The sequence below is a fragment of the Daphnia pulex genome, chromosome 4, assembly GCF_021134715.1.
Source record: "Daphnia pulex isolate KAP4 chromosome 4, ASM2113471v1".
NCBI lineage: Eukaryota > Metazoa > Arthropoda > Branchiopoda > Diplostraca > Daphniidae > Daphnia > Daphnia pulex.
The window spans coordinates 280634-307092 of record NC_060020.1 but is presented as its reverse complement, the minus strand read 5'-3'; the positions used below and the strand labels follow the sequence as shown (position 1 = coordinate 307092).

At 41.9% G+C, this 26459-nt stretch overlaps 9 protein-coding genes across 20 annotated transcripts in view; 5 read left to right on the top strand and 4 right to left on the bottom strand.

The window, feature by feature from the left end:
- Positions 1 to 26459, bottom strand: part of LOC124192942 — a 100607-nt gene that overhangs the window by 38721 nt on the left and 35427 nt on the right. The gene's annotated exons all lie outside the window — the stretch shown is intronic.
- Positions 222 to 5173, top strand: LOC124192930 (WD repeat-containing protein 26-like). Of its 10 annotated transcripts, none has more exons than XM_046586520.1 (14): positions 808 to 1005; positions 1147 to 1203; positions 1528 to 1781; positions 1871 to 2004; positions 2071 to 2315; positions 2378 to 2806; positions 2868 to 2987; positions 3056 to 3194; positions 3286 to 3546; positions 3621 to 3766; positions 3831 to 3933; positions 3994 to 4099; positions 4163 to 4462; positions 4712 to 5173. In XM_046586520.1, the coding sequence occupies exons 4-14, from the start codon at positions 1981 to 1983 to the stop codon at positions 4750 to 4752; spliced, it is 1914 nt and encodes a 637-aa protein (XP_046442476.1). In that variant the 5' UTR covers positions 808 to 1005; positions 1147 to 1203; positions 1528 to 1781; positions 1871 to 1980; the 3' UTR covers positions 4753 to 5173. The 10 variants fall into 10 exon arrangements, with proteins under 10 accessions (XP_046442468.1, XP_046442467.1, XP_046442476.1 ...); XM_046586519.1 differs by having other exon boundaries at positions 1525 to 1781; XM_046586515.1 differs by having other exon boundaries at positions 808 to 1203; positions 1525 to 1781; positions 4712 to 4758; positions 4840 to 5173.
- Positions 5179 to 7219, bottom strand: LOC124192937 (RNA polymerase II-associated factor 1 homolog). The gene is made up of 5 exons (XM_046586526.1): positions 6949 to 7219; positions 6625 to 6816; positions 6282 to 6561; positions 5422 to 6209; positions 5179 to 5350 (listed from the first exon to the last, which is right to left on the bottom strand). The coding sequence occupies exons 1-5, from the start codon at positions 7122 to 7124 to the stop codon at positions 5263 to 5265; spliced, it is 1524 nt and encodes a 507-aa protein (XP_046442482.1). The 5' UTR covers positions 7125 to 7219; the 3' UTR covers positions 5179 to 5262.
- On the top strand, positions 8260 to 10797 carry LOC124192939 (transcription factor kayak-like). 2 transcript variants are annotated; one of them, XM_046586528.1, is made up of 6 exons: positions 8260 to 8507; positions 8646 to 8752; positions 8821 to 9040; positions 9108 to 9322; positions 9389 to 9493; positions 9561 to 10797. In XM_046586528.1, exons 1-6 carry the CDS (start codon positions 8492 to 8494, stop codon positions 10188 to 10190), a joined length of 1293 nt encoding a protein of 430 aa, XP_046442484.1. In that variant the 5' UTR covers positions 8260 to 8491; the 3' UTR covers positions 10191 to 10797. The 2 variants fall into 2 exon arrangements, with proteins under 2 accessions (XP_046442484.1, XP_046442485.1); XM_046586529.1 differs by having other exon boundaries at positions 8262 to 8447.
- Positions 10941 to 14169, top strand: LOC124192929 (tetratricopeptide repeat protein 27-like). Its single transcript, XM_046586510.1, has 11 exons — positions 10941 to 11142; positions 11217 to 11370; positions 11430 to 11664; positions 11727 to 11991; positions 12057 to 12294; positions 12355 to 12421; positions 12482 to 12814; positions 12870 to 13043; positions 13110 to 13262; positions 13326 to 13487; positions 13548 to 14169. The coding sequence occupies exons 1-11, from the start codon at positions 11046 to 11048 to the stop codon at positions 14109 to 14111; spliced, it is 2442 nt and encodes an 813-aa protein (XP_046442466.1). The 5' UTR covers positions 10941 to 11045; the 3' UTR covers positions 14112 to 14169.
- Positions 14165 to 14863, bottom strand: LOC124192947 (signal recognition particle 14 kDa protein-like). The gene is made up of 4 exons (XM_046586544.1): positions 14732 to 14863; positions 14595 to 14667; positions 14418 to 14530; positions 14165 to 14351 (listed from the first exon to the last, which is right to left on the bottom strand). Exons 1-4 carry the CDS (start codon positions 14753 to 14755, stop codon positions 14223 to 14225), a joined length of 339 nt encoding a protein of 112 aa, XP_046442500.1. The 5' UTR covers positions 14756 to 14863; the 3' UTR covers positions 14165 to 14222.
- On the top strand, positions 14898 to 17225 carry LOC124192935 (chloride channel CLIC-like protein 1). Its single transcript, XM_046586525.1, has 5 exons — positions 14898 to 15571; positions 15635 to 15871; positions 15935 to 16081; positions 16147 to 16429; positions 16495 to 17225. Exons 1-5 carry the CDS (start codon positions 15143 to 15145, stop codon positions 17067 to 17069), a joined length of 1671 nt encoding a protein of 556 aa, XP_046442481.1. The 5' UTR covers positions 14898 to 15142; the 3' UTR covers positions 17070 to 17225.
- On the bottom strand, positions 17205 to 18982 carry LOC124192940 (uncharacterized protein C19orf47-like). The gene is made up of 8 exons (XM_046586531.1): positions 18832 to 18982; positions 18564 to 18760; positions 18450 to 18501; positions 18308 to 18382; positions 17951 to 18246; positions 17736 to 17886; positions 17514 to 17674; positions 17205 to 17451 (listed from the first exon to the last, which is right to left on the bottom strand). Exons 1-8 carry the CDS (start codon positions 18851 to 18853, stop codon positions 17284 to 17286), a joined length of 1122 nt encoding a protein of 373 aa, XP_046442487.1. The 5' UTR covers positions 18854 to 18982; the 3' UTR covers positions 17205 to 17283.
- LOC124192926 (centrosomin-like) lies at positions 19181 to 26458 on the top strand. Of its 2 annotated transcripts, XM_046586507.1 has the most exons (10): positions 19181 to 19359; positions 19675 to 19712; positions 21595 to 21656; positions 21735 to 22093; positions 22154 to 22405; positions 22477 to 24589; positions 24650 to 25611; positions 25675 to 25846; positions 25912 to 26138; positions 26199 to 26458. In XM_046586507.1, exons 2-10 carry the CDS (start codon positions 19693 to 19695, stop codon positions 26238 to 26240), a joined length of 4209 nt encoding a protein of 1402 aa, XP_046442463.1. In that variant the 5' UTR covers positions 19181 to 19359; positions 19675 to 19692; the 3' UTR covers positions 26241 to 26458. The 2 variants fall into 2 exon arrangements, with proteins under 2 accessions (XP_046442463.1, XP_046442462.1); XM_046586506.1 differs by lacking the exons at positions 19181 to 19359; positions 19675 to 19712 and adding an exon at positions 19854 to 20580.

Sequence of the window (26459 nt, the reverse complement as noted above, 5' to 3'; positions counted from 1 at the left end):
GTCGGATGCTGATGAACATTCCGACAATTTCAAGTTGGGGCGTGACACATTAGATGGCGATGACTGGGGTGTCGATTGCACACGCGGCACCGGTGAGCGTCTCTCGTCGCTCAGACCCGTCCGTCCGTCCGTCGCAGCAGCCGCCGCCCAGTCAAAACTTCACGAACCAACGCACCGACGTCCGACGCATGTGCTGATGGGGCGCGGCTTCATTTCACTTCTTGCTGCCCGCCATCTCGTCTGACTCATTTCAAAGTCCTTGGACCAAACTTTTTTTTTTCATTTCTTTTTCATTATTTTCGCTTTTTATTTATTTGGTTTTAGTTTTGTTGTTGGTTGGCTCATTACATTGACCGCGCGTCTCTCCAGCAACTCTCGGGCCGCGCATCTCCATTTCCATCCATCACCGACTTTGTTTCCTAGTCGCATTTTCGCTGATTATTCGGAATTTTCAGCTTTTTGTTCTTTTTTCACTTTTCCTTTTCTCCCTTGTCTTATTTTTCATTTTCGTTTAGTGGAGCGGATCTTGAACCCCGTTTGCCAAGCCTCTGCCCAGAGCAGTCGGATGGCCCGTCCTTCCTCCCCCGGTGCACATTGAAACGGGAGAAGGCGTCTGGTTGCAATTGAGTTTCGTAATACTTATTCCATAACTGCTGCTCATTGCCTCATTACGACGTTCATTTGCTCTTTTTTGATGACTTTTCAAATATTTCGCCCTTTTTTTGTTTTCGTGCTCATCCGCATCGATAGATGGCGTTTTACTTGTAGTTATGGAAACGACCGCTAGATGGCGGGCGCAGCTTGGCGTTTTCCAAGGGGAAAAGAAGAAAGCTCTCAGCTCTCTGCTGGGTTTTTTCAGAGTTTTTGATCAAAACATCTTGGTCAGCTGTTCAGCTTTTCCTGTTTTTTTTCTTTTTCATTTCCACTTCGCCATATCTTTTGGGTGGGAAGAAAAGGGAAAAGGACAAGCAGTGCCACCCTCCCATTAGCACCGAGACGACCCCAGTGAGTCTCCTCTCTCTCTCTTGTCTGTTTTGTGTGTACACAGTTTTTTGGCAACAAGGGCTCGCTCGCTCCACCATCATTCGACTCTGATCGCCCGTTTAACCTACGTATTTTATTTCGTCCCGTGCTACCAGCAATTAGGCACGAACGGAAATTTATTTAACGTCGCAGACGAGGTCGAGGAATCGTGTTACAAAGGTATACACGTTAAAGCTATTCTCATCGAAATTCGATGTTGCTTTGTTTGGGGTCACTCTCTCCCCCCCCCCTCTTTGTCCTTGACGGCTGCACTTGCACAGACACGAGTAATGAACAGTGGCGAAACGTTCGATTTCTTTTCGAATCGGCACTTTTCTCTCTCTCTATTTTGATGTGCGTTGCAAATTCGTCCTCGTTCTCTGATTTTGCAACCCATTTTTATTGGACTTGATTGATTTCTGCTTTGTATCCTTGACCAATTGACAATAATCTGTTGTGTTGGCCATTATGACATTTTCTCTTTTTTTTTTTTCAATTCAGCAGGTGTGTGAGTGTCTCTTGTGCGTGGAAAAAGTGTTGTGGTGGACATGCAGCCTGCTCCCCGAAGAAGTTGAAGACCTACAACACCACCCCCTACTTACCAGGGAGAAGAGATTGACGGTGGCTCCTCAACTTGGGCAAGATTCCGCGTAAGGTGTCTGGCATCCCGCCGTCTCTTGAAGGAAGAGCAGCGTGGATTGGTGAGCAACAGCAACTTGGTGGGGAGGCGCAGTTGGCCGGTCATCTGGCCTCACTAGGTCTCATTACTTGGCCCCAGTTGCATAAGCCCTGGCCTCTGTTCTAACCCCCCGTTTCTCTCTTTGTTTTCTTTTGCCTTCCTGTTCAGGCCACGCCATACTGGCCTCGAACAGTGAAGAATCCGATGAAGGTGGAGCAGCCCAGCCACCCAAAAAGAAGCTCCGCTCCTCACCCTGCTCAGCTCTACCCAGCACCAATATGCAGCAGCAGCAAGCTACAGCAGTACGATATATATGAAAATCAATAGGCTCACTGCCTGCATTCCTAACCATCTCTCTTTTCATGCAGGCCAAGAATGGCTGTTCATCAAAAGATGCCAATAATGGCAATAAAAACGACGACGGAATAGAGTCGCTCTACGGATTGAAGGAAGTCGACGGCGTCGTGGGAGGCATCAAGCATGGATTACTTCATTCCGACGCCGATCCGAGTTTCGCCGAATTGGATGGGCTCATTCAGCCCAAAAACGTTTCGAAAACTGACCAGGAGATTGTGCGCATCATCGGCCAGCATTTGACCTCGATAGGACTCCAGTGAGTTTCCCTTAGTAACGTGTCAATGTCGATTGATTTTATAAAACTATTTTCCCATCCAGTCGGAGCGCAGAGGTGCTCATGCAAGAGTCGGGGTGCAGATTGGACCACCCGGCCGCCGCCAAGTTCTGCCAGCACGTCATGGATGGCGATTGGAATAAGGCCGAGATGGATCTGAGCGAATTGAAGAATGTCCTGGTCTGCCCTCAGAATTTGGTGGAAATGAAATTCCTGCTCCAGGAGCAGAAATACCTCGAGTGCCTGGAAGATGGTCGTGTTATGGAGGCGCTGAACGTTCTGCGCCACGAGTTGACGCCTCTCGGACACAATGTGGTACGCGTTCACGAGCTCTCCGGTTTTATGATGTGCTCCACTGGCGAAGAGCTGCGCGAAATTGCCCGATGGCAGGGCAAAGGACACGTGTCACGCGGAGCTCTCATGGAGAGACTTCAGCGCTTCTTGCCCGCCTCAATCATGTTACCTCCTAGAAGGTGAGTGTTTCTATGCCATTCAAGTCTTATTGATCTCATGTGGGTCGATTGATTGATTCAGGCTCCAGACTTTGCTGACGCAAGCCGTGGATTCCCAGAAGGAGCGCTGTCCCTATCATAATGTGAAATCTAATGCCCCTTTTGACAACGTCTCTCTGTTGAGTGATCACCTGTGCTCCAAGTAAGAGGAATATTGTCTTTGTTGCCGTTTGACGTGCGCTAATCGTTTCATCTCGTTTCCTTTTTCAGGGATCAGCTTCCATTGGAGACGTGGCAAGTTCTCAACGATCACTGTGATGAAGTTTGGTTCTGTCGCTTCTCCCCCGACGGCACCAAACTTGCTACCGGATCTAAAGACACCACTGTGATGATTTGGAATGTTGATCCGGTTCGTTCAATTCCCATAAATATCTCAAACATCTGTCTGGCAGCAGTTTTTTTCTCATATTTATAATCTTCTTTTTAAAATTTCATGACAGGAAAACTGTTCGCTGACGCATTTGAAGACGCTAGAAGGCCATTCGTACGGCGTGGCTTATTTATCGTGGAGCCCAGACAGCAGCCACCTGGCCGCGTGTGGTCCAGACGATTGTCCGGAACTGTGGGTTTGGCAAGTGGAGACGGGACAACTTCGGGTCAAACTGTCACACGCATCCGAGGACTCGCTGACGTCGTGCTCCTGGCACCCGGATGGAAGACGCTTTGTGGCCGGCGGTTGCCGTGGCCAATTTTATCTTTGCGTAAATGGGTTTTTCTTCTTTTTATTGTCTCCTCACCTGACCATCTTCACATTTATTTTATTTTGTTATCAAAGGATTTGGAGGGCAACGTTCTGGAATCGTGGGAGGGAGTTCGCGTCCAGGCATTGGCCTGGAAGGCGGACGGCAAGACTGTGTTGGCCGCTGACACGCATCATCGCATTCGTGGTTACAATTTCGATGACCTGACCGACTGCAACATGTGATGATTTCATTTTTGCTCTTTTACATTTCATATTTATTATCTTCGATATTCCGTCAAACAGATTACAGGAAGACCATCCCATTATGTCGTTCACGGTCAACAGTACAGGCCGTTTGGCTTTGCTCAACGTCGCCACTCAGGGTGTCCACCTGTGGGATCTTCAGGTTCGCATTTTCTTGTAATTTTTTTCCCCCTACAAACGTCAATTTCGTCTTTGTGTGCAGGATCGCATTTTGGTACGCAAGTACCAAGGCTTGACCCAAGGCTTTTACACGATCCACTCAGGTTTTGGTGGACTAGGACAAGAGTTCATTGCCAGCGGCAGCGAAGGTGACGGGTTTCACATGAAATTGTCAAATGACATCCAACTAAATTTTCAATTAATCAAAACAGATAACAAGGTCTTTGTATGGCACATACGTCGCGAATTACCTCTGGCAACACTGACGGGTCACTCCAGAACGGTCAATTGTGTTCACTGGAACCCGCGTTGGCCCCATCTCCTCGCTTCAGCTTCAGATGATGGTACAGTACGCCTGTGGGGCCCGTCGCAGGAGTGCCGAACTGCTGCTGCTGCTGCTGCTGCCGCCACCGCCGCCAGTACCCAAGCCACTACTAATAATTCGGCCGCTGCTCCAGGATCGGCCGTCACTAATCATTCGTCTGGTAGCCCCAAACCATCGTCTAACTCAGGTCCGTAATTCCTTCATGTCCTCGGGGGGGCCACGTTAAAAAAGCACGACTCTGAAATTGAAATAAAAGAATAATAATAATAATTTGCTATTATAAGAGAAAAAAGAAATCGGACTATTTTTTTTTGTCTTTTTTTTTTTGTTTATTCGTGAAAAAATAATAAAAAAAAAAACCCTTAAAAATCAATCGACTGAGTGGTTTTTTTTTTTTTTTTCTCTTTTTGCATTGTTTTCTCTATCTGATGTACAGGTCACCCAACTTTTATTGGCGGTGCGTCGAATGGATCCTAGTTTAATGTATGCAAATGTTTCTGTCTGCAAAAAAAAAGGAGATAGTGTGGCGGGTTGCTAATAACCAGTTCTCTCCCTCCCGTATAGATGTTTATGTACATACGACATTCGAGCGATTTGACGATGGAAAGTGTATTGCAGAGAAAGTGATGCATTTCTGGGAAGGGGAGGGCCACCATTTTTGCTTCACTTTCGATGGGCGTCCGTCAATTCTTAATAATAAAAGATAACTTGTTCATTTTTTTTTTTTTGCTATTGCTAGGCGCGTCATTTTCTGTCCCCCATTACATCATTCAAAACAGTCAAGTCGAAAAATAGACAATTCGAAGTTCACTCATTTGGACGTCTTGTGTTTGAATGTCTTCGTTTATTTGACCGTTCATCCCCTTTGATGACAAATAAAAGTAATTTGGAAAACCAATGGGACAAAGTGAAAAAGTTGTTTTGTATTCAATGCCGATTTGTAAACAAAAAATTTGTGAAAAAAGGAAATCTCAATGCAGAAGAGGCTCACTCGCTGTCGCTGCTGCTTCCACTGCTACTTCCACTACTGCTGGCACTCGACGACGAGGACGAACTACCGCTGCCACTGCTGCTCCTGTTTTCCCATCAGAGAAAGAATTACATTACAACGTGAGAAGTAAAAAACGGGTAAAATCCTGAAAATACTTTTTGTCACGCGGTTGGTCCTCAACCTTAACTGGTACAGGTGAGGCAGATCGGTGAGATGAGGCTGCACTAGATGACCGTGAACGACTGCTGGAACCTCCGCTGCTGGCCGATCGGGGAGATTTAGACTTGGATCGGGAGCGAGATCGGGAGCGATTGCTTTGAGCGTCACTGTCTGCATCTTCTTTCCCTTCGTCTTCTTTGTCGTCGTCCTTGATGACTCTCTGGCCACCGACAGCTCCTCCTTCGTCTTCGTCAATTTCTTCGTCATCCTCTTCCATCTCCTCTTCATCTTCAGCTTGATTGGCTGGTTCCAGCTGCCTCTCTCTCTGGCGGAACATGCGATGCTCACGGGATGTCAGCGAGCGATGTTTGAGAACCAGACGGGTGTTGGACGTGGCAGGCTCGCCAGGCTTGGGTCTCCTCTTGGTCAATCGAACGCGCGTCTCCAGCTCGTTATAATAGACGGCATCGTCCCGGAAAACTATAAAGTAATTCTCCTCGTAACCTTTGGACGCTTTGCTTTTGACGTTCCAGTGGTACTGTCGGGCCATTTTGTAGTCGTACTCGTCGTTGTCGTCGTAATCCACCGACTGGGAAGCGTCGCGAGCTCGCTTCGTCAATGTCTCCGAAGTCGGCAAGAAGTAGGCGACAAACTGTTCACCCGTTTCGTCCATCACACCTCGAATCATTGCCTGGGACATCTCCTCCACTTGTATGTTGGATGGTCGGTCTACAGGTGCCGGATTGGCGTCGAAGATGACCTGAGCGCACGGATACTTCCACAACTATTTAAGAAAAAAGAGACTCCACAGTTTAGCAACAAGTTTGAGGTAAGTTGTGATTAAGTCAAGGCAAACCTTGAAATCGGGAATGACAGGCAAGACTTCAACTGCAGTGACACCCTTTTTGGTTGAGTGTTCCAAGATGGGTTTCTTGGCATCAGCAAATGTCTTTTCAATGGCTTTGAGCTGGCTTTCATGATCCATGTAGGCATTCTCTTCCTTTAGAGCCTTCTTCATGCTGTATCCCACTTTAGCCTCAACCTTCTCAATTGACATGGGCTGGAAACGTGTGGCTTCAGTTGAAATGTACTCTGTGCGCCTCAACCAGGATACATTCTTGGCATGCTGTGCTTTCCTGAAGATGGAGTGAACATAATTCATGTGCCTAATAACAACTGATTTAAAATATGGAAATTACCTTCTGGCATCTTGAGGTGCGTGGTGAGTATCTTCTTCAAGCAATCTTTCATCAGCCGGATCTAAATGGGCATTTTTCTCTTTGGCGTAGGCTTCAGGGTTAATAAGATCAATGGTAATGCCAAGATCATATTCAGCAAGTAACTCATACTTGTAGCTTTTTTCTAATGATGTAGCATTATAATTGATAAACCTAGGAATGAACATTGAACATCAATGTTTACCACTATAAGTTTGTTTGTAGTTTTAATCAAGAGCTTTTTCAGTAAGGATTTCGTTCTATCCCATCTAAAAAGAAGATCAATAATAATAAAACAACACATACCGATTAGAGTCGAACGGATAAGTTATGAATTTAGGATCGAACGGAATGTCAGGAAGAGTGTTGCAGTATTTCACTCGACAGACAAGATCAGTTCTCCTCTCTCCAGGTGCTGCTGCTGCTGCTGGGCGTCGTCGATCTCTATCCGCATTTTGCGGTGGATTTATCGTCGGAGGCATTCAATAACTTGTAAGTTTTATTCCTTTAAGAAAACGGGGAAGAAAAACAACTAGAGTCGAAAAAATACAGCCGAATGAAATGAGCCGACAACAGCAATATACATACGGTTGCCAGATTGTAGTATTTGTTTATCAAAACTAGTTTTCGAGGTTAGTAAAGTCAGTTGTTTTTACGTCTAGATATGATACACTTACAAGACTGAAAAATTGGACTTAATTATTTATAATTTTTTATTCATATCAATTATTCGTTGAAAAAATTATTTCGTAGAATATTATCAAACGTTTTACGAACAACAGATGGCGTATAGCATTAAGAGTTCACGACATCGCGTGGCACGCGTGCCAATCTAAAACATTGTCGCCGTCTCGCCACTATAAAAATTGACGTATAAGCTCTTTATCATTTAAAAACATTGAGAATTAGTGTGAGTGTAAATAAACAGAGGGGCATTGACGTAAGAATATCGTAATGGACGTCATAACAGACTGAAAAATGACTGGAACTACGCCCTTGATATGACTAGTTAAACTTAAAATAACTGTTTTGAAATACCACCCAAAGTTTTATTTATACAACAAGATTTTTTAAATGAATATTCTACCCAGTCCGTTATTATGACTTGCAGCTCAGCAATCGCAACATGTCAGCAAAGCTGATGTAAGTGAGAAGTTGCTTTCGGAGCGAATCGCTTATCGTCATCTTTAAAATAATAATTCATTGGTTCCCAAGTTGTTAAGTTAAAACTAAATTATCATTCCTACAATAGTAGAATCAAGTATAATTTATTGACTTTCAACACAGAGTTGTCTGGGCGGAGAGAATTTCGCTTTGACGTATTCTATTGGTCCCTATTTTCCCGCTACAATTTTTATTTTTAAAAAACGTTCTCCAAGAAGAGAGAGTTGGTTTTTTCCAAATCCGGCTGACGTCACGATTCCTTGTAGTCACGTGACCTGCTCAGCGCGATGAGATCATCGCCAAACATAGTAAAAGGAAAAAAGAGAGGCAACTTTTCTGTGGCCCCTAGACGCAGCGGCTATTGCCTAGACTGGCGAGACGAAGTCGGAAAAATGACGAACGCATAGCGAAATACGACTCGGCCATTGCCTCCGGCACAGAGTTGTCGATGCTCTTTTATGCTTGACCAAAAGTGTACCCAGGGAAAATAGTGGAACGTATAAAGGCTTCCCCCAATCGTACGGAATTATGAGTCACCCTCTTGTGTTGCAGTAAAGTTTGTTGTGTGGATAACGAACAGAGTGTTTTTCCAACCATTCATACTAGTTTGAACTTCAGGGATTGTATCAAACATAAGCTGAGTAAGTAAATATACCAGACCTTCTGTTGAAAACCGTCGTGTTTCATGGCTGCCAGGAAGGGTATGATCATGGCCTTGAATTGTCTTATCGAAATAACCGTGCTAGGCGTCACTAACATCTGCGTCTTAATAATTAAACTTAGTCTTATCAAATAGAATATATCAGTTTTTTAAATGAAATGTTTGTGAATCTTTGCAGAAATCATGTATTCAGCACCTCACGAAAACCATGATGCCACCCGTCTGACTGTGGCAGACATCCTCTCCACAATGGCCAATTCTGTTGACGCAATGACACCTACTACGGTAAGACTGTCTCAGCAATTCAATTTTGTGTGCAGGAAACATGATTGATGTTCCATTTATCTTCATAGCTGTCTTTACTGGATGGACTTACCGGTGTGCCTACAAGAACAACACCCACTTTAACACCTACAACACTTAGAAGCATTGAACAGACTTTCTTGGACATGGCAGCCAACCAGATGTCTCATGATAGGGAAGCTGGTTTTGTACCACCTATGGTGCCCTCAAATTCATTTTCGTCCACAGCTTCAAATTATACTGTGACTGTTACAACGTCAACTGAGCAAGGTATAATTTGCCAAAAAAAAACATGAAACAAAACAGCTATTTTATTCTGACAAATTCAAACTTACAGATGTGAAACCCCAATGGCCTGGAGCCTCTTCTGTTCCTAATAACAATAATAGTGATTCACCACCAGCAGGACCAAGAAATACAGGAAGACGAATGAGTGTGGGCAGTAACAGCAGCAGTAGTAACAGTGGCTACAGCAGTACAGCAATGAGCTTCACTTCCGGTTCTGCACGTCGTGGTGGTGGTCGACGCAAAGAGGATCGTGACAGAGACGAGGTAATAATCGAGTTGATTTTCAATATAATTGAAATCAAGACTAAAATTACTTTCCATGCTTTTTAGCCCGGTGAGGACTCGGGCAAAAGGTTGATGCGGCGCGAACGAAACAAACAAGCTGCTGCCCGTTGCCGTAAACGACGTCTGGACCATACGATGGCTCTCCAACAGGTAATAATTTTGCCAGCGATATTTGTAGAAACAAATGCAAACTGTTTTTTCTTTATTCCGTCTATAGGAAACGGAGTTGTGGGAAGACAAGAAACAAATCTTGCAGAATGAGATCCGTCAGTTGCAAAAACACAAAGAAGAGCTGGAACAGCTTTTGGATTCTCATAGACCTCAGTGCAAGATGATGAGAAAGACGGGCCATTATCCGTCGAACAACAAAGCACCTCTACTTCCCGCTATGCCTAACCTAATGCCGATACCAAATGTCCAGCAACCCCAACAACAGCAGCAACAACAACAACACTCCCACGTTCAGCAGCAACCAATCAAAGAGGAACGTCACGAAAGCGATGAATCTTCATCAGACGGCGTCGGCTTAATCGAGTTCACCCGACCTACCATAGCACCACGCCCTCGTCCTACAACGCTACCCGTCGCTTCCCCCTTTACAAATGCTCCACCGCGTAATTCTAGTTGGCATGAAATCGCCGGTATCGCAATCACTACACCTTCATCCGGAATCCCTGGATTCAACTTTGACTCGCTCATGGAGGGTGGGACAGGGCTCACTCCCGTTGTGCCTAGCCCATCGTGTGGCACTCAGCAACAACGTAGTAACGCAGGAAGTAATGGAACAACTCTGCCCGTTGATTTGTCCAGTCCTGAGGCTGTAAACCGAAAACTGGTTTCACTTTGATGCGTTTCTTAGTAGATAATTATAATCTGAAGTTACTTTTTTAGGGGAAAAACTGGGTAAAACTTATATGAGGTTGCAAATAGATTTGTATACCTTTTGCCCCCTATATTTATTTTTTAAACAACTGAAAGAAAACAATTGTAGTATGTTACATACTAAAAAAATTCTTCAAGCTCATTCAATCACTATCGATTGACCTATGCAAATCAATGTCTTTAAAAGCCTTAATAATTGCGGGAATCGCTTTTAAAAAATTTCTTCCTACTATTTCTAAGTTTAGTTTTTAATCCAACAGAAACTAACATTGGGTTGTTTGAATTCACACGTGGTTTACCCCTTTGCTCTCCCACAGGACCCTTTTGCATTCCCGTTGCTCCACTAGTCTCGAGCGATTCGATAACGAGCGCCGTTTCTTCTCCTTTTTTTTTGTTAGCTCCCGTCCCTTGGTTTTTTTTCCTACGCAGAATTTATGTAGATTGGCTACAACGAAGTCTATTGCCAATCCATGCCTTTATTTGTTTTCAAATTGTATTTTGTCATAAAATCGAATGCCACCCTTGTATAATCCGCTTACATTGATGCAATAAACAACATTTGATAGCTTCAATTTTGAACGATTCTTTATAATTGCTTATTAAACTCAAATTGAGTTTAATTGAGTTGCTCTATATGAATATATTCGGAAAACCTAGGTTAATGAGTCATCATGAAGCAAGATGATCCAGTCATCCGCATTCCGCTGTTTAAGAAAAAATTATCGTCGTCTGCTAGTAGACATTTCCCACGTGTTGTTTCAATCTCGAGCGCGCTTTCATCTGCGACATTTAGGATTACATTTTTCGAAGCCCACAGAAAATGCCAGAAGTGTGTCGAAAGCAAGTAACTCTTGAAGTAGAGCTATCCCTATTGGATCCTCAACTTAGATCAACAGATCTGACACATTTATGTGATGGTGAGTTTAATTAATGTGACAGTGTAGTACTCAGTTAAAAAATGACATGATTTGACAGCTATAAAATTTTTTAGATCTCAAAGACCTGATTGAACACATCCAAAAAGGAAACTTTGAAGATGTTCTAAAGCACTGTCCAATTAGGATTTTTGGAGCAGGTATTCAACAATCATCAATCAAAGAAGCAGTTGAACGATTTTGCCATGATAATTCAAGTGATGAAACCAGGTAGAATTGATATTATATAAATTGAACAGCAGTAATTCTTATATTATCAATTATTTCAGTTTATTTCAGTTGCTTTGCATTGGGATATCTGCCTTACAGCGCTTTATTCAAAGTAACTGGCTTGGATGCAACAAATGGGAAATGTCATCTGATGATGACATGATAGACAGTGCATCCAAAGAATGCTTAATTATTGATGCAGAATGCTTATTTCCCACCATTAAAGACCTACAATTGCTCTTGGCTGCAAAAACCATCTTATTTGACTTCAAGGAACAGTTCATGCACTTCAAGGTAATTTAAAGTTGTTTAACAAATTGAATAGCAAATTGATTCTCATTGTATTTTATGAAAAGCTTTCAGGTTGGTGGCTTATGAGGTATTTATATGTCCACCAACGAGTCTTAGAGGAGTCATCCCAATTGCTGCATTCTGCATTCCTTGAAAACATTATTGGCAAGATTGATCAGCTTGAAGAATCACTTGGAGGTAACTTGCTTTTCAGCTCTCTGCTGCAGTTGGAGCTCGGTTACACCTACTTGCTGTATGGTGAAGTGCAAAAAACCAAACTTCATTTTGAAAAAGCCAATGAGATTGTTGGTTTTAGATGTGAATGGACAGGTAGGTTACAAAATTTAAAACATAAAAAACACCCCAAATATGTTGAAAATGTTTGTTTACTAAAGGGGCAATGGGGAAAAGGACACAGTATCAACAAACTCCGCTACCCCAATTAACGATCAAAGTTCATTTCAACATGGATGAGGCGCTGCTGACAGATACTACCGAACGAGCAAGTGATCTGCCAAGAGACGTACGATTAGAGGATGACACCCGTTTGAATCACATCGCCTTTATCAACAAAGATGACAATATTCTCCCTGATCTTCCTCCTCTGTACCAATCTCTTTTGATTGCTCATGCGTAAGGAAAATTCTAACTTTTGTTCAGTGGCGTAAATTAAATTTATGGATTCTGTTTTAGAACTCAAATTGAAAAATTCCATCCTAAAGATGACCTTCTTGGAGAAGAACTATCACCTTTACTAAACGTGAGACAAATATTTCCATTTTTTTTACAGTAACATTGAGTTGAAGAATATGTTTTACAGTGTATCTTAGGCTATCCAAAAATCTGGTCTTTTCATGTCAGCTCTTTGGTGATGCGCTCCAAGTTGGAGTCTACGCAGCGCCGCGCTGTTGAACGAGCTCTTTCTCAGTTGCAAGAGCTAGCAGATTCTCTAGCAAAAGTCAGCCCTGATGCACATCGTCGAATTGAATATTTTTATGTTTCGCGAATTCCGCTCGAGTGTGAACTTCAAAGCGAATTGGCCGAAGTTCTTAAAAGTCTTGGAGCAATCAGCAGTGCGTTAGACATTTATATTCGTCTCCAGCTGTGGGATGGTGTTATTGCTTGTTACCAACAACTCGACAGAAAACATAAGGTAAACTCGTGTTGTATCAATAAATCCTCAGTAGCTTGTAAAATTTAACATTTAGGCAGAGGAAATTGTCCGCCAAGAATTGGCAAAAGGTGAAACACCCAAGCTGTGGTGTCTACTTGGAAATTGCACTGATGATGTGACATATTACGAAAAAGCATGGGAATTGTCCAAGCACTCGAGCGCTAGAGCTCAACGAGATTGGGCAATGCACTTTTACAACAAAAAACAGGTCCGATTTTTTTATTATTTACTTTTACGAAGCTTTTTGACTTACATTAAATTTGTCTTTGAATAGCTTCGCGAAGCTATCCCCCACTTTCAAGAGTCCTTGAGAGTCAATGGATTACAGGAAAATATCTGGATTCGATTGGCCTTTTGTGCTATGGATATGGAAGACTGGGAAATTGCCGCCTCTGCATACCGTCGATATTGCGGTCTGAACTCTGAGGTATGTGCTCTAAACGTTCACAAAAAATTAATTAATAAATCGTCAACGTTCACATCTTCTTAGTCGTTTGAGGCTTGGAATAATGTAGCCAAATGTTATGCCAAACTGGGCCAGAAAACTCGGGCTTGGAGAGCTTTGCAAGAAGCTGTCAAGTGTAACTATGAAAATTGGAAGATTTGGGACAATCTAATGATCGTATCCATCGATTGCTGCGAATATGAAGAAGTAAGTTCCTTTAATCGTGTTGCATCTGAACAACATTTTATCGAGTGATCATATTTATAGGCCATACGTTCGTACAACCGTATCCTTGAACTGAAAGAAAAACATGTCGACGTTCAAGTGCTGAAAATATTGGTTCAAGCAATCGTGGAGAACAAAGAAGATAATTACGGCCAAGAAGTCAATCGACTCGGTGCAGTTGTTCAAAAACTTTTTGGCCGCTTAACTTCACAGGTGACCAATGACGCACAAGTTTGGGAAGTGTATGCCGATCTTTTGGCTGGCAACGGAGGTACGGAAACAACGACGGCCTTTCGAGTGGCTCAACTCATGCAAAAATCCTATCGAAGTGCCATCCAGGAAAAGAACTGGGAAAAGGATATTGAATCTTGTACGTTTACTCTTAGGTTGTGTAGAAAGTACGTAGAAAGTTGTCTAGACTTGATGAATAAGGATTCATCCAAAGAAAATTTTCAACTTGCTAGTTCTGCAAAACTAAGTTTAAGGTCTGCTATAAGCCAGGTTAACCTTTGCTATGAGTTGGACATTCCAGAGGAAATTAAAGAAATTCTTGATGCCCTGGAAACCCTACAAAAAGATTTACAAAATAAATTAACTACTAACTAAATTTGCTACTACTGATATTGCAGTGATTGTATGTGAATAAACTTGAATAAAAATTTTATATAACACTTTTTATTTTCCACCACTGATTGGATATGGGAATGATTGGACAGGTCATTGGGTGGCTGTGGCTTTAGATTTACGTTTTCCCTTTGATTTCTTCTGCTTCTTCAAGCCATCCATATTAGATCTAATGGTGGAACTGAAGGCAGCTTGAAATTCTGATAAAGCATTTGCAGTCACCTATATAAACGAATAAAAAATTTGAAGTTGTTCTAAATACATGTTACTAAAAAAGAACTTGTTTACAATTGTGCTGATTTTCTTGCTGGCTAGTGTAGCTCTGAAAATACAACTGTACTCTGGTTCCTCTTTGTTGGCTGTAGCCTCAACTCTAGGCACTGGTTTTGTCCGTCCATCGTCTGAAAAAAATATGAATTTTGTATTAGAATTTGGAAACTTAAACCCGATGTAAGTGATTGATACATCTTTTCAGTGTCACTCGCACAGATCCATGTAGCCTGGCTTTCTGGTACATCAAAGTGAGCGACGTCAAAAACTAGGAAGTTGAAGATTGAAAGAAAATCATTGGCATATACTTTAAATGTGATTATTTAACTCACGGCATCGTTTTCGAGAACAACCATGGCTTCAAAATACGGTTTAAACTACTTCAAAATTTCAAAGAATAAATTTACTGGAGCCAGCTGGACATGCAAAATCTATTTTCAGCAGACAACATGTCATTGTATGTGGTACTTGGTAGATATTTTCATCGCTAGGTGTTACATTTCGAGACCTGACACGATAGCAGACGAAATAAAAATGCAAGTCTTCTTGCTTCAAAATGCGCGTTTTCCGATGTGATCGTTTGAATGTACACGCAAATAGCACTTGGATTAACAAGTATCAGTATACTCTTTATCAAGAAAGTGGTGCGAAGGGGTGCAGAAAAAGTAACCGACAAATTGGACCTAGCTGATGTGTTGCAGAAGACACGTGACCAGTGCACCCAATCTTGAAAGAAAAAAAAAATGCATGTTTTTCGAATAACAATATCAGTTTTCGTGACTGTCCAGTTGTTTTTATTAGTCTGTTGTGATTTCGAAGATGACGATACATATCCGGAATTTGAGTTTACCAACATTGATCGATCTAATTATGTTGATCCTCATGATATGCTCAATTACGATAGACCCAAAATCAAAGCCACTTCAAAGGAAACAGCTGAATCAAGAACACATTGTGATGAATGTACTGCCATGGTGTGTAAACCAAGTGACCAAAACTTGGATTCCCAAGAAGAAACTGAACTTCCAGCTTTGGTTGTAGGTTCTGAAAATTCCACACAATTAAACCAAGAGGGCCAGGAAGCAGTTAACTGTTCAAAAAACACAACATTGATTGAGTTACCTTTTCTTGGACGATTTGTTAAAACTTTAACAGTAACACTACAAATAAAGGTTTGTTGCAATCTTATTGCTCTTTAATATCAATACTTTTCTTAAATTTTGAACATTGAACAGGATAAGCTTATGGAAGACAATGATGTTCTGTATGTACCTCTGCTAGCAGTTGTAAGTAAAAGAACACAGTTTATTCTAAATGAAATCATAAAGGAAGGAGAAGGTATCCAGCTCAAACACTTGGCTGATTTGGATGAAATTCTTACCAATCTTCTAATACTAAATGAAGAAAAACAAGATTCACCAGATCTTTTTTCTATTAAAAGCATTTTCAGCAGTGATTTACTCCAGCCTAAGGTACTCAGTTATGAGATGTGTTAAAATACTTTCATCTTTGATTAATGACAAATGTTATTGTAGGATTGGATTATGGTTATGTTTGTCTTTAGCCTTTGGTTTGTGTTGTGGCTGACGTTTAAGGGCTATTCGTATTCATATATCTTATCTCGATCGTTTCTGCCGTTCTTCACCGTATGTTGGTTCTGGCACTGGCACTACATGCAGCAGGTACTTCAACCATTTATTCAATAATCTATTTCAAACCATTTATTTATGATGTTAAACCTTCACAGGTGGTTTCTGCTAAACGACATTCAGACTTGTCAAAAAATGTCGATATTCCTGTAGAATGTAATCTGGAAAAATTAACAGCGTGGGATACAATGAGGCTATATATAAGTAAAAATGTTTTGAGAAATCCTGATCCGTGTGAAGAATATTACCGAGTTTTGATGACCGACCCCAGCTATGAAGTAAATCCGTTTGTCGCGCTGATTGACATGCTTGTGATTGGAGTATTTCAACCTTTGGAATACATCGGAACTAAAATTGGGAGCTTTTTCGATGGACTTCTTAGTAAGTAAAATTCAAACTCTTCGTAATTGTGTCTCTATTTTAATCCGAGTTTTTACTATTTTCAGCGTCAACAGGATGGCTGTACAAAATCCCAGTTTTAGTAGTCGTTCTTCTCATAATTCTCATGATTCTTCTAATGTGTTTTAATTATGAAATCCGTCTTCCATTTGTCAAATTGGCCCCCTCAGCCCCATTGCCTTTACGGCCTACAGAAGCTACTAAAAGTGTGCAGCAGTCTATAACAGGTTCTCATAATGTGCAACAGGTTCCAAGATTGGCGCCTGAACATCACCGAATAGTAAGTCATCCAGCACTAAATGTGGCTATGGGTGATCCCAGGCATCAGTACGTCTATGAAGAACAATCTGTTACAATAAAGCGAACATATTCGCAAGTGCAACCTGTTGAACAACGTGCGCAAGAATCAGTTGAGGATTCTCCAGAAGACTCTACTGTTCCCTCCGGAACTATAGAAGAGCTTGCCGGTAACACACTTCCCATCCTGAAGGCGAATGATGTAAATAATCGAAAACTCCCCCAACCTGACGAATTGGTGTCCGCAGATTTGGCAGAAGGGTCTGAAAAAATATCTGAGGATTTCACATCAACTGAAACAACTTGTAAAGGTATTGATCCCTGATTTCATTAAATCCGAAAACCATACGTTCAAAACTGCTTGCCTTTGTATCCGCTATAAGCAACTTCCAATCACAAATTTTTATATTCATGTAACTCAATAAATGCTTTTTACTCAATAATTATGTAGCTTAAAAAATAGAATGTGAAGATGAGTGTATTATCAATAGTCTTAACTGTTTATGATTAAGAAGAAAAGTAAAAAATCACAATCGATTTCATTTCTTATTAACGCCAAGTCGATTGAAAACGCTAGAAGACGTCGTCGATGAGCTGCTTTTAATAACAGCAACAGATCCTAAACGTTGTTTCACTCCACTTGACTGATGTTTTATTGATGACGATGATGATTGAGGTGGCCTGACAAGCCGTTTTTGTTGGATCTCCTGTTAAAAAAAAATTGTGGATGACTTAACACATAATTTAAATTAAGAATAAAAATAAAAACCTTGGGTGAGACTATAGTTCTTATGGGATTTTTTGGAGCCACCTTTGTAGAAACGACACTTATCTTGGAGCTGCTTGGCCTGTCAAGCCCAAGTCGCTCTCTTGCACTCTGTTTAATAGCTGAATTTTCGATGTCCATTCTGAGGAAAGACTTACTCGAATCTACGATAATATCACTAATTTATTATTATACTCATTGACAGAAAAAACCTAAGACAATTACCTGACGCTTTGCTTGGTTTCGTCGCGACTTTCTTAACCGTTTTGCCTGGTAAAGTACTGATCAGCGTTCTTGTGACGGCTTTGACGTCCATTGGAGATTCTTTCTTCTCTTGAATACCACCCAATCGGCGAAAAACTGAACTCGGTTGTATCTATTTAAATATAATGTTTCATGATTTGAATGCTAGATACGGATTTAATATTGCGATTAATTACCTTGGAGGCGGCAGTGGCATTAGTAGGAGAGTCTTGAATTTCAGGAGTGGTGCTTGTCACGTTGCTCTCTCCTAGGCGGTCAAAGACTGAAGTCTTTTTGACCACTTTAGTTGGATTCACAACTGGTGCAGCTTTTTTAGTAGGCAATTTGGGAGGGATGACTTTCCTCTTAAGTTCCTCAAACTCTTCTACCTCCTCTACCCATTCAATTTCTTCTGTATCCTTTAAGACTTCAGGTTTGGTGGTTTTTAATTTTTTAGGAGGAGAAGGCCTTGTCACTGTATTGATTTTCGGAACTGTCAAGGAAATAAAACCATGATTAAAAAGTTCAGAGCTGACCTTAAAGGATATTATTACCTGATATTTTAACATTATTAACTACCGATTTGGGTATATCATCTTTTAGCAGCATTTCATTCAAATGCTTTGTTGCTGAGGGAAACAAAATAAACATTATTTCTTTATGAAACAGGACATACAATTATAACTATATCATTACCTTTCATTACTGAAGTCTCTTTGTCAATAGCAAGAACTTTCTCTCTTGCAACCTAGGTAAAAAATTGTTGGTAAACTTTCCTCCCCTTCAATGTTTCTACACGTAAACAAATACCTTCTCATGGTAACGTTTGGAATGCTTGAGAATGGCAATTACATCCCCTAAGACAGTGATTCCCATATCTTTGAGGTATTCCTTGGTTAAATCGAGCAGCATGTGTTTTTGAATACGATTTTCTGTGAATATTATGGCGTAGTTTGCTGCAGCCGCTGGAGGTATTCCAGCTTCGACGAAAAATGAGATCCAGAATGCTGTGTAGGTTTCAAACATGTTATTTAACAAATGGTTTAATTTAACTAGAAAAGAAAATCTAGTTACTCACGAGCAGTTACTTCCTCGTCCATTTCGTGATAAAGTTGTAGAAAAGGGTGAAACGAACAACTTCTATTTTTAAAAACAAGCCTACCCGAGTTTACGTCTTCGTCAATTTTGCAGACGTCTGTAGATGGCCTTGTCTTCGGCGTCAGTTTTGAAAACGCTCAAAATCTAATTAATTTTAAAAAACAATTTAACAATGTGGATTCATAGAATTCTAATGTTAAAATAAATATTTATTACAAATTTATGTTTAAAAAAATAAATACAAATCGTTCATACAATTTCAACCCATTTCACCAACACCCAATATTACCGAACCGGCAACAGAGCAAATTCAATTTTGAAAATGAAGGATGAGAAATCATCTGTTGAGACAGACCAATTTTCACAAACGACACAACGGTTTAGCTCTTACAACTTTAAATACCTTTGATTTTATTACTCTGAAATAAATATTACATAATCTATCATTGCCGTTGTTTTAAAACAAGTTACATTTCTATCAGTGTTAATTTTTTCTATAATAAATCAGGTAATACTCAGTTTCCAGTGTCTCAAATTCTTTTGGCTAATTCAATCCACATCAATCTTTTATTCTATCAATTTTTTATTCTTTTATTTATTGTAAGCATTTGAATTCATATGCTGTACAGACATTCCTTATATAATTTACACAGAAAAACAAAATGAATAATATTTATCGAATCAGATTTCCTTGTCTTGACTTATTCTAGGTTTTATGGTTTTAAAATGGGATGTAACATTCAAGTTGACATTTATGCTTAACTTTTTTGATTAACTTTGTATAAAACGACTTAGTAATTCACATCTTGTTTTATTGTTACAGGAGACTCGTCCAGACAGAATGGACAATCTTAGTGTAAGGTGAGTCTTCCAGCCATGTTTGTTTTCTATTTATGGATGCTACTACTTGATTTTTTGAAAGGAGTCTGCTGTTGTGTTTTGAACAATTTTCACCTTAAAAAAAAGCGAAATGATAAAAGGCTTTGTTAAAGAATTTAGAATTTCACACCCAGTTAATTCTGTGTTTGGGGTTGTTTTGGGGTGGTCCACTCTTAGATTGTTAGATGAGACCATTAGTGATGTGTGGGAAGTTAGATTAAGAGTAGTTGAGTGATGCCCTGTTGTAGGACCAATGTTGAGCTTGAACGTTTCGGCCGATTACGTATTTGGGGGGGAACGAGAGATAAGCCTGGCTGGCCTATGTTCAATAGTCTTTAAGCAGCTGTAACAGTCGGGTCTCATGCTGGCCTTCCTCCCCACCCAACCCCGAGTCTCACACATACCGATACTACTACTGCTGGTTTCTCTTATTTTGCCTCTCTTCCGCTAGCCCCTCCTCCCCACATCCGCGCGCATTCTCTTGGCGGCGTCGACGCAGATGCGGCCTCTGGGAAGTTGTAAACCGAGAGATGAGAGAGGGGAGAGTGCAAGATGAAAGACATCTGCTGCAGAAACAAGACGTCGAAACGCGAAGAACATTTGCTGCCACCATCGAGTGTAGATCGCACGATAAACAGTTGTCTTCTTCTTTTATATCGGTTGAAAAGTGCGAGTCTTTGCCATTGTGTCGCTCGGTATTTCTTTCGTGAAATGGATAAATTCGTCTTGACCACGTGACAGTTGAGAGCAAGTTAACTGAAAATTACTAACTGATGGCTTCATTCCGGCTTGGTCCGTTGAAAAGTCCGAATCGACGCTTGTTGAGTCATCAAAACACGCCGCCGTTTAGGTGAATTGAAAAATAACTATTTTTGCGGTTTGATTGTTTTTGTATTGTTCGTGCGCAGTTCAGCTTGACGTCACTCGTTTTCTGCACAAGTAGCAGATCGATAGCGGCCTAGCTGTGCTTTAATATGTGTGTGCTGGCCTAAATATTTTCCCGTGAGATGATGTGTGCAGCTCTTTCTTTTAAAAAATGTATGGGACTGCCAAGCCTGTCGGAAGTGGGAGAGGCCGACAAAAAAGAAGAGAAAACGGTCTGGGGGACTAGTAGTAGTAGTAGTAGGTGACATTTCTGGAACAAGACGCCCCAAACCTTCCCAATTTAAAACTCTCGCAAGGTCCTCTCTTTCTTTCTCTTTGGCACCCTATACTACACACCATGTGGCCTTCTCTTCCTGCTCCCAGTCCACTAGTATACTCGAGGGTATTTTTATAGTTTGGTGGGACCCACCATCTCTCTTCTTCACATGCTTCCAAGCATGAGGATGGTGCAACTCTTTTCCACAGCCGTCAAAGTTCGTCATCCCGACCAGCGGGAATGTCGCTATCATTCCTCACTCATCAAACGACACGATACACTTGATTCCCGTGGCATTTTTGGCAGCCCACATCTTCTTTGACACCTGATTTTTGCCACATCACGATATTATATATGCGTTTCGTTGCGGACCGGTTTGAAGTCTCACTTCAAAAATGTATTTCTCATCGTCTACTCTGACGTGTTGTCCGGCGCAGCCCACCAAAAAACAAATAAAGATAGCTTGGGCGATAATGAACTCTAAGTATAGCTTCTCTGCCTTTTCTTTGCGATCGTCATGCGTTTCGTGCGACACGCACAGCATTCTCTCGCGTAGACCGTAAATTGCAAAAATGGAAACAGACTAGGGCGTTTGAATCGGAGCCAGGTTACGTTAGATTTATTTATCTTGTCTCGAGAGAGAGAACCACAACAACTGCGTGTTTGTTTTTTCTTTGCTCAAGACTTTTAGTATTCATTTGGTTTTTTCGCTGTTTCTTTTAGCATCGATCCTTCGCAATTGCAAGTATCTCTGGAACAGACACAAGGTGCTCCCCCGACGCCTCGTAAGTTGTAGCTTCTAGTTTCAACACGAATTTAATTTTGAAAAATTCTTCATCGCGTTCTTTGTTGTTTTTGTACAGAGGCCAATAGACAATCCTCTGGCAAGTCATCTCCGTTACGAGGTCGCTGTGTCAAAGAATACGAAGAGCAATTGCAGCAGCTGCAGCACGAGAATTTCAACTTGAAACTTCGCGTTTTCCTGTTGGAGGAAAGAGTGGGCAAAGCTTTGGGTAGGACCGATGCGGCCGATATTATCAAGAACAATATTGAATTGAAAGTTGAAAACGAGACATTGAAAAAGTCTCTTGCTGAGAAATGCCAGTTATTGGCTCAAGCTTCGGGCGCTATCGAAGAGCTCGAGAATCAACAGCGCGCTTCCCTAGCTTCTCATCAGGCGGAACAACGATCTCTACAGCAGCAACTGCAGCATCTTCAAAAGGTAAATAGTCACTAAAAATACCTTCTCATGTTAAATGCTTAAATTTCCTGAAATATTTAGGAATTGGCTGAAGCTGAAGAAGCTCGCGTCAATGGACGTATGAGTCTCATGCCGGATGAATCCAACGACTTGTATGCCCAAGCCTTTGGCTCCTTTCTATTGAATCCGAATCAGCCAACCTGCAACTACTCTGATCATCACAGCAAGAAGGAGATGGATGAGCTGCAAGCAAAAGTGGATCAGCTCGTCAGTGAGGCCACTGCCCGTGTGGAAGAAATGGACAAGTTGAGCAGCGAAGTTAGTCAGTCGCAGGTAATTCCATTATACATCTATTTTTGTGATTTTGTCAATTAATTGCCTTGATTGCCTTGACATATTTTTAGGGTCAATTGAAAGAGTTCCAGCAACGAGTCCAGGCTCTCGAGAACGACATCACTCAAATGGAGAACAATCGAGTTGAAAAAGACTTGAAGATAGCTAATTTAACTTCCCTGCTGGACAACCAGACTAGAGAAAGCAAAATCCGTCATCCGGCTGTCGAAAAAGACAAGATAATTGAAGAGAAACAACATCAACTGGAACAGCAAAACAAAATTCTTGTCGAAATTCAGATTACTTTGGACGAGAAACAAAAGCAAATAGCTGAACTGGAAGGATCCCTCAACGACAAGAAGAAAAAGGTTGTCGAGTTGGAAAAAAGCCTATCAAAAGCTGGCCGTACGCTCCAAGGTTTCGTGTCAGAGCTCCAAAAGAAAGAAAAAGAACTGGAACATTTGAAGGTTGAAGGCCGCAAAAAAGATAAACGCGTCAAGGATTTGACGGCCGAACTCAAAGAAGCGCAAGAGCTATTCAACAAGACTAAATGGGAGACGGAGGTGTCCGGTAAAGAAGACAACATCAAAGCTATGGCTGAAGAAGAGAATGAGCGTTTATGGGCCGAATTGGAGGAGAAGAAGAAACTTTTGATTGCCGCCGAACAACAAAAAGCTCGTCTACAGCTCGATGCCGATCAACTGGCTTCGTTACGGCTAGAAGTAGGCCAGAAGGAGCAAGCTGTTGCGGAAGCTGAGACGCAGATTGCCACCCTGAAGCGCCAGATGATGGATCTTCAGCAAGAGATGAATTCTCGAGCAGCTATTCCTTCAAGCCATCGATCAGAACTGAGATCTCGACATTCCTTGGATTCGACAGAACAACAACAACAACAACAACCTACTGCCCTCGCTGCCCAGTTGGCAGCCTACGTCCGTGAGCGCCAGGATCTTACCGAGACTGTACAAAGTCTAAAAAACCAGCTGTTGGCCTATCAAAATGGCAATGGCGAACCGACAGAAGCCGCGTCATGGAAATTACGCTATGAAGAATCGCAAGAAAAGGCTGAGCGTATGGATAAGGAACTGCAGCGTCTCAAGGCGGAGATTCGCAGTTGGAAGAAACAAGCAGAAACGAGTTTCAACGGGTCTATGCGGGCAGGTGATCATGAAGTGAGAAGCTACAAAAAGGAGTTGACTGCGTTACGACAACGTTTGGCAGATTCAACCAATGCCTGTGATTTGTTACGTACGCGTCTTGAAGAGATGGCTGACTTTTTGGAAGAGATTTTGTCGATGAGCCAACAAGAGCTGCTCAATCTGAGCAATTGGTCGGCTGCCAGTAAACGTCGACAAGCGTTGCAGCATTCCATCCTGCAAAGCAGAGAATTGTCTCGAACTCTTTCGCAATCGCTGATGATTGGCGTCGATCCCGACGACCAGCAACAACATTCGAGCAGTTCCCTCTCGACTACGAGCAGCAATTGGAGCTCTCATAGCAACGAACAGCAGCTGAAAATGAGTCGAGAAAAGTCTGTCGACAGTCTACCTCCGCCTTGCTTAGACACGGAAGAAATCGGTTGCCAAGTTCAGCTGGAACTCTCGGCAGCCAACGAACCGTCTCGCAAGATGTTGGTGGATCAATTGCGTGAAACGGTCAAGGAGTTGGAAGACCAGGTCAAGCAGCGCGATGAAGAAATTGCTCGAATGAAAATTACCAACAACACTGTGGCTAATAATAAATCCATGCAGACAGATCGACTTTCGTTAGCTACGCAACCTCAAAACAAAAACTTGCTCATCAGCAGCACGCCTTATCATCGCCCAGGGCAGTCTGGTGCCACGTTCTTATCTCCGGTGGCAATGACGAGAGGTAAAACGCAGCCGACAGCTTTCTCTGGAGAACTTTTCCCTCCGGAACCAACAGATTCGATTAACTTTTCGGCAAAAGAAAGCATAAGTCCTCAGAAGGCGCCGTTGCAACCTCGTGACGTCGGGATGTCGGAATCTGAGGCTTGGTCGGAACCAGATCGAACTGTTTCATTCGCCCGTATTGGCTTACCTGTTCAGCATCAAATCGAAATCAATTCGATCGCCGCCCTCCTTTCGAACAAGAAACCCATCGCACATTCCAACGCCGGTCTCCTGACTACGGTCGATAGTAGTGATTCTTCCAAGCGGACAGGTAACACATGATAATTTGATAATCTAATGCAACTAATTTGATTTGATATCTTCTCATTAGCGAGACGCTCGAGGTCTGATCCCTGCGAAGTCAAGCGCACCGGTAACCGACTACGATCGCTGGAGCAGGAAAACAGTAAACTTCGCTTGCAATTAGCAGAATTGGTCAACTGTCTGCGTTCCACCTATGACATCCAATTTTCCAAAGACGAGTCCGTTCTGTTAGAAGATTCGCAAGATAAGGAGGAATCGATCAATGCCAGTGAAAGGCGTAATTCCATCGATGATCTGGCTGGTGCTGGTGACCTGACTACAGCGCAATACATCATTGATGCGCTGAAAAATCGTCTTCTGAAGATGAAGGAAGTCATTAAACGGAGAGAATCGCGATTGCGTGAAGCCAAGGATTTGAATACGCAACTTGAATTCAAAGTCAGGGAAAAGTACTACCGGGAGTGTGAAATTCAATTGCAGCTCAAAGAGGTGCAGGAGAGACTTGGCGACAAAAACCGTGAAGTGGAGCTGCTGGAAGCTCGCTGGATTGAAGCGCAATCGCAATGGATGTCGACCACCGCCGCCAAGGATCGCCAAGCCGCTGAGCTCCGCAGCGCACTAGACGCCCGTGAAACTGAGCTCCGCACTGCTCTGATGAAAGCTCAATTGTGGGAGACGTCTTACAATGATGGACAGAAAACTATGCGTCAAGTGGAGAGTGAGCTGAAATCGCAGCAGGAGCGTTTGATACAATCCATGTCCTTGTTGGAACAGCAAGTCCGTGTGTTGAAAGAGGATTTGGAATCGGTCAGGGAAGATCGAAGTAGGCTACAAAAGGAGTTGGAGATGTTTAGAGAACAAGCTGCTAACGCTGAATTGTCGCAAAATTCTCCAATCCTCCATGCTGCTCTCCAGTCGACATCACGTCGGCGTAGTAGTCAAGGAATTCAACGTCAGGCTAGCCAAATGTCGGATTACGTGTCGGATCAAGCAGTTTCAGAAGATCAAGCCCCTAATCTCGTCATCCAGGTAGAACGAGTTTACGTTGCCTTGTTGAATGATGTGGTAATTAAAAGTATTTTACTTTGGCAGGCTGGAAAGAATAATGAGTCCAACACCAGTGCGAATGCTTCAAGACCTTCGGCACTTCATCTTTCACCTGATTTGGGAATTGATTCCGATCCGGGGCGGTTCTCCAGTCTAGAACATTCAGCTGTGGAGCATAAAGATGCTCATGGCTTTAATTCGTGGGCTACTAATAAAGGTAATTACTCTTTATTTAATCAACGATATTAGCGGCAATCGTACATTTAAACCATTATTCCGTAGTGAGTCCTAAGCAAAAAGAAGCGGTACTTCATAAGGATGGCCTTTCGCCTGATGTTTTGAACTCTTCCAGTTGTGTCAACTGTAACAGATGGGAAAATAAATATATCAAAGCTAAACAAACGTTGGCCGCTACGTTGGAAAAACTTCAAGCCGCCAATGTGCGCAAGGAAAAGGTTGATCGAGCTTTAAACAAAGAATTGGGCAAAACCCACAACATTCTCAGTCAGGTAAACGTTTATCGACTTAATTATGTAAAAACATGTAAACATTTCTTTTCTGTTTTGCAGGCTAGAGGCTTATTGGAACAGGCTAATCATGCCGGCAATTAATTTTTTTTTTACGTACTTTTACATTTCGGAGAGCCTTTAAACATTGGAAGAATGTGCCTCATGTTTTAATGTGATTCTTGTAAATGATAATTATTCAAATTTTTTTCTATGGTTCTATAAATTGGATCTAGGTATATAGAAATTCAGTCGATATTGAATACTTGTTTTACATCGCTTTCTTGTCTCGTTGTGCGGAATACAATCGGTATAATAACGTGC

What these genes read in the sequence shown, in the direction of transcription:
- LOC124192930 (XM_046586512.1), top strand. Translation starts at nt 1,981, where the DNA reads ATGCAGCAGCAGCAAGCTACAGCA. An exon ending in TTGACCTCGATAGGACTCCA is followed by an intron (nt 2,316 to 2,377) that starts GTGAGTTTCCCT and finishes TTTCCCATCCAG; the next exon opens with TCGGAGCGCAGAGGTGCTCA. An exon ending in CATTGCCAGCGGCAGCGAAG is followed by an intron (nt 4,100 to 4,162) that starts GTGACGGGTTTC and finishes TAATCAAAACAG; the next exon opens with ATAACAAGGTCTTTGTATGG.
- LOC124192937 (XM_046586526.1), bottom strand. Translation starts at nt 7,124, where the DNA reads ATGCCTCCGACGATAAATCCACCGCAAAATGCGGATAGAGATCGACGA. An exon ending in TATCCGTTCGACTCTAATCG is followed by an intron (nt 6,817 to 6,948) that starts GTATGTGTTGTT and finishes GTTCATTCCTAG; the next exon opens with GTTTATCAATTATAATGCTA. An exon ending in CTGTCATTCCCGATTTCAAG is followed by an intron (nt 6,210 to 6,281) that starts GTTTGCCTTGAC and finishes TTTCTTAAATAG; the next exon opens with TTGTGGAAGTATCCGTGCGC.
- LOC124192939 (XM_046586528.1), top strand. An exon ending in AGGATCGTGACAGAGACGAG is followed by an intron (nt 9,323 to 9,388) that starts GTAATAATCGAG and finishes CATGCTTTTTAG; the next exon opens with CCCGGTGAGGACTCGGGCAA. An exon ending in ATACGATGGCTCTCCAACAG is followed by an intron (nt 9,494 to 9,560) that starts GTAATAATTTTG and finishes TTCCGTCTATAG; the next exon opens with GAAACGGAGTTGTGGGAAGA.
- LOC124192929 (XM_046586510.1), top strand. Translation starts at nt 11,046, where the DNA reads ATGCCAGAAGTGTGTCGAAAGCAAGTAACTCTTGAAGTAGAGCTATCC. An exon ending in TCTCTTTTGATTGCTCATGC is followed by an intron (nt 12,295 to 12,354) that starts GTAAGGAAAATT and finishes ATTCTGTTTTAG; the next exon opens with AACTCAAATTGAAAAATTCC. An exon ending in ATTGCGGTCTGAACTCTGAG is followed by an intron (nt 13,263 to 13,325) that starts GTATGTGCTCTA and finishes ACATCTTCTTAG; the next exon opens with TCGTTTGAGGCTTGGAATAA.
- LOC124192947 (XM_046586544.1), bottom strand. Translation starts at nt 14,755, where the DNA reads ATGGTTGTTCTCGAAAACGATGCC. An exon ending in GCGAGTGACACTGAAAAGAT is followed by an intron (nt 14,531 to 14,594) that starts GTATCAATCACT and finishes TATTTTTTTCAG; the next exon opens with ACGATGGACGGACAAAACCA. An exon ending in GCAAGAAAATCAGCACAATT is followed by an intron (nt 14,352 to 14,417) that starts GTAAACAAGTTC and finishes TCGTTTATATAG; the next exon opens with GTGACTGCAAATGCTTTATC.
- LOC124192935 (XM_046586525.1), top strand. Translation starts at nt 15,143, where the DNA reads ATGCATGTTTTTCGAATAACAATATCAGTTTTCGTGACTGTCCAGTTG. An exon ending in GTGATTTACTCCAGCCTAAG is followed by an intron (nt 15,872 to 15,934) that starts GTACTCAGTTAT and finishes ATGTTATTGTAG; the next exon opens with GATTGGATTATGGTTATGTT. An exon ending in CTTTTTCGATGGACTTCTTA is followed by an intron (nt 16,430 to 16,494) that starts GTAAGTAAAATT and finishes TACTATTTTCAG; the next exon opens with CGTCAACAGGATGGCTGTAC.
- LOC124192940 (XM_046586531.1), bottom strand. Translation starts at nt 18,853, where the DNA reads ATGGACGAGGAAGTAACTGCTC. An exon ending in GGACGAGGAAGTAACTGCTC is followed by an intron (nt 18,761 to 18,831) that starts GTGAGTAACTAG and finishes AAACCTACACAG; the next exon opens with CATTCTGGATCTCATTTTTC. An exon ending in GAACTATAGTCTCACCCAAG is followed by an intron (nt 17,452 to 17,513) that starts GTTTTTATTTTT and finishes TTTTTTTAACAG; the next exon opens with GAGATCCAACAAAAACGGCT.
- LOC124192926 (XM_046586506.1), top strand. Translation starts at nt 20,504, where the DNA reads ATGGCTTCATTCCGGCTTGGTCCGTTGAAAAGTCCGAATCGACGCTTG. An exon ending in CCCCTAATCTCGTCATCCAG is followed by an intron (nt 25,612 to 25,674) that starts GTAGAACGAGTT and finishes TTACTTTGGCAG; the next exon opens with GCTGGAAAGAATAATGAGTC. An exon ending in CCCACAACATTCTCAGTCAG is followed by an intron (nt 26,139 to 26,198) that starts GTAAACGTTTAT and finishes TCTGTTTTGCAG; the next exon opens with GCTAGAGGCTTATTGGAACA.